The following is a 10,244-nucleotide window of genomic DNA, read 5'->3' on the forward strand; positions in this document are numbered from 1 at the left end:
CTAGATACAATAATGTAACCCAAACCCAGAGAAGATAGGGGTTGGGTTTGGGTTACATTATTGTATCTAGGTTTCATGGGGGTTCCTTTCCAGCTAATCTAGCTCAATTTTGGGGTGCCTTTCAAATGACCCCACTGACCACACCCACCAGCGGCTGCCTGCCAGACTTACATTTCCTTACATGGGTATGTACACGAATCATTGCTATATGCATGAAAATTGGTTTCCTTTCCAGCTAGGCTGACCCCCCTGGGCTCCCGGTCTACCTTCCTCATTCTTCACTAGCTTCGCCCTACGCCACCTACTAGTACTATTCTAAACTTTCTTCTCCCTCCCCCTCCCTTGCCCAGGCTCCCCCTCCCTACACTGCTCCTTCGCTACCCTGTACCAGAACTACGAGATTGCTGACGATGTTCCACTGATACGCCCGAAACGCCGATAGACCGTGTAGCGCCATCTGGCGGTGGCGTTTGCAAGTTAATTTATGACGCTAAACCTAATGTTTACATGAGGGGCTAGACAGTGAAACAGAGGCTATAAGGACAAAAATACAAAAGTGAGAGAGAGAGAGAAGCAGAGAATCGGGAAGACAGAGAGGGGGAAGCGGAGAGAGAGAGAGATAGTAAAGGAGTCATTGTAGAGACAGTGAAAGAAATTGAGAGAGAGAAAGGGAGAAGATGGAGAGGGAGACAAAGATAGAGAGCGACAGACAGAGAGACAGACAAAAAGAGACACACATGCACAAAGAGTGCTAGGAAGAGATGAAACAGATCAACAAAGGGAAATGGAGAGACCGAGAGGGGGAAAATAAGGCAGAGGGCAGGGATACAGAGAGAGAGAGAGAGAGAGAGAGTGAGAGGGGAGGGGGGAGAGAAAGGCAAGGGAAAACGAGGGCAAGAAAGAGAGCAAGCGCCATCCTAGAGAAAAAAAGAAAATTACCCAGCCTTATGTCCCTTTAGTGTGCAAATGGGTGGAAAGTTAACTCGCAGTGCTACCATTGGACTAACCCCCCGCTGTAGCATTTACTGTGAAAGCAGCTGCGTGGCCTCTGGTTAAGGAAACAGAGATAGGCACCTCCCTATGCGCCACATAGGCGCAGGAAGGATTTAACTAACTAGTGTGCAAATAAAATGACATTATTTGTCATTAAAGTATGCAGGCACAGTATAGTTTTTTACTGTATTGGTTCTTTGTTTCAGAGATCTACAGACCAAAGTCTCTGTGCGTGGCATTGATGGCAAGCAACAGTGCAGACTCCTTCTTATAGAAACCATACCAAGTGGTGTATATGTAGATCTGTACCAGGTGGCTGCAATGCAAACACAAGGTGGACCAGAGGTGTGACTACTTATTGTTGTAATTAACCCAGACTAATCTATCACTGGATATACAAGATTTGCAATAGGATGTTGTGCAAGTATTTTTATTATACATACACACCATTCATGATGGTATTGTATAATCAAATACTTGAAGAAATTGGAATGTATTTTTTACCATCGATTTTTTATATAAACATATACACATTTGTATTCAGTCAAATATGTATTTGCATCTACTCTAAGGAACAGCCACCTGTCCTTAAATACTACTTTGAGCATTTCCATTATATGGAACCAAATCTATATCATGGTCAGCTGTCCACAAATGCTACCTTTGCTATTTCCCTCGAGTAGCAATCACATACAGATTTGTTTGTGTAATGAAGTACAGAACAATCATACATTCATGTTACACTTATTAATAGGGACAGGGAAAAAATTTGTTTTTCGGGGGCTACTTTTCAAGCTCGCGTGCATGAAAATAGCACTCTAAAATTTGGTTTGCATTGAACTCTATGCAAATTTACAGGGGCTCTTTTTGGAATTTCGGGGGCTAAATCGCCTCGAGCCCCCGTGTATTTTTTTAACTGAATAGGGATTCTCACAGCACATATATATTAACTAAGATCTATACGAAATGGCTCACTATGCTACCACTTTATCTATTGTTTTCAGGTATACTCTAGCCAAACAATTGATGTTGAGGCACCAGAGTACCTGTCAACACAGCACACGCTTCATGTGTTTGCAAACTTTAATAGCAGCTACACCGGTGAGTTAATAACGAGATAATGCCAAGCCTTTGCATACTGAAATGAATTTGCAGAACACATTTAACATGAGCTTGTGGTGCTAGAGAGAAAGCCTAATACTGCAATTCAATAATGTTGAGATTTTCCTAACTCCATTTAAAACCATTATCTTTTTAATAAATCTAAAAAAAACATAGACAAACCAGGTCACATGTATTAGCCGACATATTACCGATTACTCCAGTATAAATATTGCCACGACATGTGATGGTATGCAAAATAGGAAATAATGCAGCCAGATTCTTCAGTGTCATGGGAAAAGTGCATCTCATTGAGTGACGCAGTAGTCATTACTATTTACCATTTCTATTACTTTAGGCAATTTTGCAATAACACAAAAGGGATAGTAGACTCTTGGATTTTACTGCACACAACTGTACTTACTCTATAACAAATCGTCTATACCCACACGTACTTGTTACCAGATACCTAATTTAATTGTTATAATTAATTACACATCAACGCTACGAAATTTGAACGGCGCCATGACACCCGCGACCGTGCTGCCACCCCGAAAAAGTTACGTATTTGACAATTTATTTTGCACGTTACAGACCGAGGGCTAATCACAAAAGTGCAATTATATTTACCTAAATGCTATTTAATCGAACGATATTCATTTTAGGGCAAATTTATCCATATTATAACTGAAACTATATGTCGTTTATAAGATATTACAATCCTTTTGCTTTTAAATTAATAAATAAGAAACACCTTTGGTCTGTAGCCTTTGGCTAAAAAGTGGTTTTGCGCAACTTATCAGATCGTGCGCTTTGAGTGGCGCCACCGTTATTGTAATCAAACTGTAGTCGTTAGTTTTAAAACATTTTTTAATAATATTTCTAATGGTGATTGAACCATGAAACTTTTTATGTAGCGTAATTTTAACCTAAATTAACTGAAAATAACCCTAGAACCTAGAGTAAACGATACCTTTAACAAAGTATATGAACAGGTCCTTGCGACAAACAAGTGGCATTGTCGTGTAACCATGTAAACAAGAAGCCAACAAAGAAATATCAATCATTGAATGTCTTGGTGAAAGTTAATGACATACAAGTGTTCTATGACATCTTAGTCTTACTATAGAAACTTCATGTTACACTTGTAAGCAATACCAGTAAGTATATCAGTGGTTGGGAAAATACAAGAACAATAGGGAAGACTGTTTGAAATAATTACTTCAAAGTGCAGGGCATGAAATTAGCCAAAATGTGAACAGGCCCACCCAAAATTTTAAACAGGCCCTTAGACAAATTGAACAGGCCCTTACAAGTTTGAACAGGCGCTTAATATTGTTCAATTTATTCCATTATTAATAAAAGTATTAGCTTAATTTGTGTTTATTAGGCATACTCATAGTATTTATTTGCACAGTTTGTATTAAGAAGTAGAGTCTTGGTGAAGTAAAAACTAGTCCGGAAATTAGTAAATATTGTTGATATAAAGGCAATATAGGTAAAACTTTGAATAAGGCAAGTGGACTGATTATATGGGGGGGGGGGGTTGAACCAGCGGCCGCCAGCAAAATAGTGCTAATCTTGCGCACTGAAGTGCAATAGTGTAACAGATATATTGCGGTGCAATTTTTGTGTGGTTTTACCTACATAACAATGGCTTTTCTGTTAATTTAACAGTGCATTTACTGATAATTTGCACTGATTATTTCTTTTACGTTGCTTTACACAGGGGAACTAACAGCAGATGTTACACTACCGATCCATGGTCGGTACCACAGAGCAGACACGCTGCAGTTTATAGAAGTTGTCATAAAACACCCCCAACTCTTGATATACTGTGCCAAGTTTGGTAAGTTCTTTCATAGGCAGAGCTCTCTATCAATTTAAAATACTTAATTAAGACTTAAGTTAAAATTTCCCGTGTCACATCTATTCTGTGTCTATAATATGTGATAAGGTCTACGTCTCCCTGGGTACTGCCGGAACGTACCCTGGGTACGGTCCGGTATACCGGAATGTACGCTGGTAACTATCTGATATGGTTAGGGTTAGGGTTAGGGAGTAGGCGTAGCCGACTCCCTACACTCGTTAGTGGAGTAGGCGAGGTACGGTCCGGCATATTAGATAGTTACCAGGGTATACCGGACCGTACCCAGGGTACGTTCTGGCAGTACCCAGGGAGACATAGACCCTCTCAGCGTGTAATAATGCAAACCATATTTTAACTGGTTGCAACTTTAATTTGTGTTTGTTGGCTGCAGGTTCTTTAGGTTGTACAGGAAACAATGTTGTCAAGGCTCCGTGTGATTCTACCAGTAAGAGCACATGTAACTGGTTGCCTGTTCTTTACAAAGCAGTGAGTACTAAACATTCTCCTGTCTGAGAAATACAAAGAGGAGGAATTTTTTTTTACAAGTTTTTAACAGCAAACCACAATTTGTTACTTCATCATGTATTATAAATACAACATATATTATATGAATCAGTACCATGTTAAGCATAGATAAACATGATCAGAATTTTCAGATGCTGACAAACAAATTTAGACAATTATGGTCATGATTTGGTCATGAATCGGTCCAATCTGGTCAAAACTTAACCACACCGATAAGATTATTATTCCTTGGTCAGATATTGACCACACAATGTTAGTGTTAAATATTCAGAAGCGTGTTAAATACAAAATTGTAACACCAGAGCCTCTTAAAAATATAATGTTTTTGTAATTTCTGCAAAAAAAGTGGGCAAAATGGTAATGTTACGGGGATAAGGAAAATAAGACTGTTTGTTTAACTAACATCATTCTTTACATGCAAGTAGTATATATTTATAATGTGACTTAGTTGTCTTGCTCTACGTGTTATGTCGTTTCAATCCATGTTTATATTCTTTCATTGTAGAACAAGAGAAATCTGAGCATGTTTGTCCCTGTAGGACAAGTGCAGCATCGTACAATGGTTGCCGTGGTAACCGTCTGTGTTACCTCCATGGGATGCTTGCTCGTACTAATGGTCATGTGGAGGAAACGATGTAGGAGAAAGCTGGATTGACTAAGAAATTATAATTCTGCTATTGAATCGGAAATGTATTGAATGTTCATAAAATAATTCATTTGAGTCAGTTTAGTCTAATGAACACTGAGCACGAACTTGAACAAAATATTTGAAGGCTGAAAAATTGATAATCTTATGATTGGTCAGACTTAAAAGCTAGACTTATTAGTGTTGATAACTTTGCTAACTTGTTGTTGTATTTCCAAAGTAAAGACTGAAGAACCAACATTTACTATATAATATGAACAACAGATTTATTCCTGTCCAGTGCCGCCGCTGCCACGTTTGTGTTTTTAACACTGGCTTCTTAGTTGTATCCTGACGTCCCTCGAGCTAAAGTTGTCTTTTGTCATTGCTCTTAATAACATCATCCACATCTAATAATTTTGTTAAAAAGAGCGACATTCCCTGTGTAATATTGTGATATGCAAGTAATACATTCCCCTGTTCATAAAAAAAACAATGTTTATGGAATGTGTTATGTTGCCATTTACTAATTGATTTCAATAATTTACGAAGCAGAAACTGTGTGAAAACTGTATCTCTGAATACTCAGGGATATAAATTCCAACTCTGATGTCTTGCCTCAGATTGTGTCTCCCAATGCTTGTCACATCATATGAGAGATGAGATGGACAAATCACTTTACTCGAATCGGTAAACTTTAGACCAGATCTAAAGGAAATAAGTGAAATGACTGATCTAATCATTGTAATTTCTTTAACGTCTAATGTCTGTGGGATGCAAAAACACGCCCTCTATATCTGCTATTCGGTTGTTTTGTTGTTCTCATTTTTATGTGTAAACTGAGTAAAGGTTCATTTTTAAAAGCATATAAAGTCCATATGTAGTGTGCACACTTTGCAAACGTAAATGTGTTCAGGCAGTGCATGAATTGTGTTTTCGTTGACTGATTGCCTATGAAAGCAGCAATATTTGCATGCGACCTTAATGTGTGTTTATACCTTTCATTTCTTGATGACGTGCAAGTACATCTGCTTATACAAGTAAACATGCCGAAATCACGTTACAGTGCTATTGTAACGCAGTGTTTTACGTTACTCCATAGTTATAGATTGTGATGTAGTATTCATAGCCAAAGCACATAGACAAAGAGAAAGTCAAAGAATATATACCATGTACTGTATATATATATGTATGTATGACTGATGTTGTTTAATTCAGACTGAGATTCACTATTGTTTCACTGTTACAAATTCACAGGCGGTCGCGTCTGGAGTTAGGGAGAGCATTCCTCGAATCCGCTTGTGCAGCGGCTCTTATAACCGCTGGCACTCCGCGGCGCATGCTCACGCACGCGCCGCGCGCGCCAATCACAGCGTCGGACACGTCCGCGTTCACCTGGCTTCACCACCTTCGCTCTGGGCGGTGGCGGCACCTAACGGGGAAGACCCGCTATTCTGTAGCACCACCGTCCAGGATGTGGCGCCGTCTATTCGCGCGGACGCGTCACGGGCGTTCAATATGGTTCCTCGACGTTGGCGATGATTGGCTTCACGCCTCATTTGCTGCATCTAATCCTCTTGGACTAAATTAGACTGGATTACACGGATGACTGAACAGCTGGTGTCAGTCTGCATTATTGTCTTAATATGTTCATTGCTATAGCGCTATGCCAAATATATTGCAGTCTTTGCACGCCCGCACCGCTAATCGGGGTTGTCCCAGAGTTAATCCCCAATCAGCCAGCACCCCATTGTCGCGACTGCGGCAGCCATAACTGGTTCGTCATAAACCATAACTCTGTTCAATCAATACCTCCGCGTCGGCGATCGCGAGGCGATCGCGTCGTGTCGGGGAGGGGGGGTGGAGTGCCTTGTAACAGCATCGTTACACTATTGCGTACTTATAACCCTATTATTTTGAGCCGATCCTCTAGAATTTTGTATGTATTTCTAGTGTGCCGCGTGTCCTGTAGTCTGTCATCGCTGGTTACTGTGGAAACATACTCCTTCCTCGTTAGTGGATGTCAGAGAAAGATGAAACCAGCCGTGCGATGTGGATTTGTTGTGATGGCTGTTGCTCTCTGATAGGGATCTCATATAAAATACCTCACGCATAAACTAACCCTAACGTGTGATAGAAGTGTTGATCTAATTGTGTAAGTTGTGATTCACGTTTTATTTCCATATATATATATACATTATATATATATATACTAGATGTCATACCCCGTTGGAAATCGATCGTACTATTCATTAAAGTCGAGAAACTACACAGGCCAGTGGCCAGTGAAGCCGACCTTTTGTACAATATCGTCTGTACTACATTTCATCCAACAAACGTTGCACAGCTCCAAACCGCTTGGTACGTAGTGGTAGAATGGCGACGCTGCCAAACATTCTTGCTGTTTTCCCATGGCATGGAAAATCCATTGTCATCTAAAAGGTTTTTTGAAAGACCGTTAAGAGTTTTGAAATCGCTAATGGTCTCCCGTATGTTGGCCGTCACGACAACGCGACGGGTTTGCTGACAGCATGGTTTTCCTGTCCAACTCTTGTGAAGCCGGCGTACAGTGCAGAAGCGTTGCGTAAATGTTTCACAAAACATAGGTTGTCAGTCTTAGTGGGCACACGCTGCCTCTCTCCCGGACGATTGTATAGGCCGCACGCGAGCGCGTTGCAGAGCACATATTATATACCCCTCGCAGCACGTATGCGCCACAGCGCTATCAAAACTCCCCCAACGGTCTTGTCTTGCTATATATGCGTTTAGTGTTGTCACAAGAATACGGTAGCGATATCTTATAACTTCCCTTCTAATGGCACTTTCTCTTCAAACATTGGCCAAGAATCTGATGAAACCAGCATCCATCATGTGATATTAACGCGATTGCGTGCTGCGCTGTGCCGCGCTCGCGCGCCATCGACCGCTGCTCGAAACGAAATCAAACTGATACAAATCACGCTATGTTATTAAGTTGTTTTAACGGCACAAGCTGTCTGCATAAATGGATTCGAATCGATAGGTCGTTCGACAACGCAGCAGGTGTGCGTAACGGTTCTTTGTGCTAGCAGCGCGAGCTACGCGTAGACGTTTGTGGCAGCTCCAGCCTCGCTGGCTGTGTTGCCGTGTTTAAGTTGTAACCTGTTGTTTGAGTTATTAAATCAGGATTAAACCTATACAATGAATGTTATTGTTCTTACGACGGAGACATAACACAAACAACTCAAACCACGAACATATTCCGCACGTCGCCATTATTATTGCGGCCGCTCCCTTCTATTCGCCGGCTTCATCGACTCGTAGAGGCTCTCTCTTACGATTCGCAACATGCAGTCATTTAGTGTTTCGCCTCCTCGTTATGTCTTTTTGACAGATACCATCCCCTATCATCACTGCCCACTCCGTTTCGTCCAGGTTTTGTTCACTGATAATGTTTTATGCCTTGAGCTCCCTATATATCTATCTTTTACGCACATGCTCTTTACCCCCACCTTCTTTCTCTTTTTTACTCTTTCTTTCTCATCTCCCGTTATTCTCCTCTGTATTTATCTATATCTCGTTTCCGTCTGTTTTATTCTCCCTCACCCCATATCTTTATATCTTGTTCTCATCGCCCCTCTCGCTGCCTCCCCGACGTTTTCTCTTTCGCGTATCTCGCTCGCTTTCGCCTCCCTCTCTCACACTCTCTCCCTTTTCTGTTTTTACTCTTTACAGAATTCGCCCGCTGCAAACAGCAACAGCAAATCGCGTCGTCAGTAAGTGCCTCATACGGCTTTCTATTTTTTCAAATCGCAGAATAAATATATACGCCATATGCGCTCACACGTACGATTCTAGTCTAGATCTCCCGCGAAATAAAACTTGGGGAAGGTTTGCCAATTTACAAGTCACCCGCTCTACAAGTCACCCGCAGTACTCCACTTTCTTCTACAGAAGATACACTGTGGGCGTTTTAATGGTTAGCGATTCTCATGCAAATAGTCCGTAAATATGAAAACAGTTTGACTTGCAGCACACCGCTCGCCCATACACTAATGCATGCGAGTGCGTGCGTGCGTGTGTGCGTGCGTGCGTACGTGCGTGTGTGTGTGGTGGGGGTGGGGGGGGTGTGTGCGCGCGTGTGTGTGCGTGCGCATGCGTGCGTGCGTGTGTGCGTGCGCGTGAGTGTATTTGTCATCAATATCTATACTTTCAGATGTAACTCGCCTGCACAAATAATAAGGTAGCGGAGCAGCCGGCAGCATCTGATGCGAGCAGGCGAGCAGGTAGGAGGCTGGCGCAGAACCGCACAGCATTTAAGCTTTAGATGGGTGCGGGAGGGTGCATTCGTCATGAAATAAAGATAAGCATTTTGTAAGAAAGAGCGTGCAGCACCCAATATGCTCAGAGCTGCTATCCGGCTTAACATTTGAAGCTTAGTGCATAATATCGGCGTCTAGTAATACTTAAGGCTCACTTCTAAGTAGAATTTCTACATATTTTGTTCAATGTCAGAGTAACCACGTTGTGCGACATTGGCAAGAAATCATCTCTAAAACTATGCCTTCACATCAGAGCATAAATACGTGGCAAATGCCACTAGCGATTAATTGCGTTTATGTGGTTAATGTGTGTGGTAAGGGCGTAATGTCGTGTAACGGTACCTACAATAGGCTGAGGCCACTGATATCAGAGACTGTGAAGTTCAAATGTGATTGTAACCTCGGTCCCTGCCGGCTGCCAGTGTCATTGTACGTCACCTAACGGTACCTACAATAGGCTGAGGTTACCGATATCAGAGACTGTGACGTTCAAATGTGATTGTAACCCCGGTCCCTGCCGGCTGCCAGTGTCATTGTACGTCACCTAACGGTACCTACAATAGGCTGAGGTTACCGATATCACAGACTGTGACGTTCAAGTATGAAGCTGACTGGTGAGTGAGGGTCTGACACAACATCTTATACTAGCGGGATACCCGGCGTTGCCCGGGGAAATCAGTGGCGTTACTCAGTTGGTGACCGCTTGGTTGAAAGGAAACTACCCCAAAAACTCGAACTATCTATCTATCCATGCATCCATCCATGCATCCATCCATGCATCCATCCATCCATCTCATTCCATGCCATCCCATCCCATCCCATCGCACCG

The 10,244-nt window shown here is 41.9% G+C and overlaps 1 protein-coding gene across 3 annotated transcripts in view; it reads left to right on the forward strand.

Moving 5' to 3' along the window:
- The window catches only part of LOC106809738 (phosphatidylinositol-glycan biosynthesis class X protein-like), a 15,673-nt gene extending 6,804 nt beyond the window's left edge, over positions 1-8,869 (forward strand). The window contains exons 2-7 of one of the 3 annotated variants that reach the window (XM_014812930.1): positions 1,200-1,338; positions 1,998-2,094; positions 3,824-3,943; positions 4,356-4,450; positions 4,995-5,179; positions 8,829-8,869. In XM_014812930.1, the coding sequence (XP_014668416.1) occupies positions 1,200-1,338; positions 1,998-2,094; positions 3,824-3,943; positions 4,356-4,450; positions 4,995-5,144 (601 nt within the window). In that variant the 3' untranslated portion in view covers positions 5,145-5,179; positions 8,829-8,869. Of the gene's footprint in view, positions 1-1,199; positions 1,339-1,997; positions 2,095-3,823; positions 3,944-4,355; positions 4,451-4,994; positions 6,307-7,067; positions 7,400-8,828 lie in introns of those variants that run through there. The other 2 variants (XM_014812929.1, XM_014812927.1) reach the window with 2 other exon arrangements.
- The last annotated feature ends 1,375 nt before the right edge of the window (positions 8,870-10,244 follow it).

This window comes from Priapulus caudatus, unplaced genomic scaffold, assembly GCF_000485595.1.
Source record: "Priapulus caudatus unplaced genomic scaffold, Priapulus_caudatus-5.0.1 Scaffold380, whole genome shotgun sequence".
Lineage (NCBI taxonomy): Eukaryota > Metazoa > Priapulida > Priapulimorpha > Priapulimorphida > Priapulidae > Priapulus > Priapulus caudatus.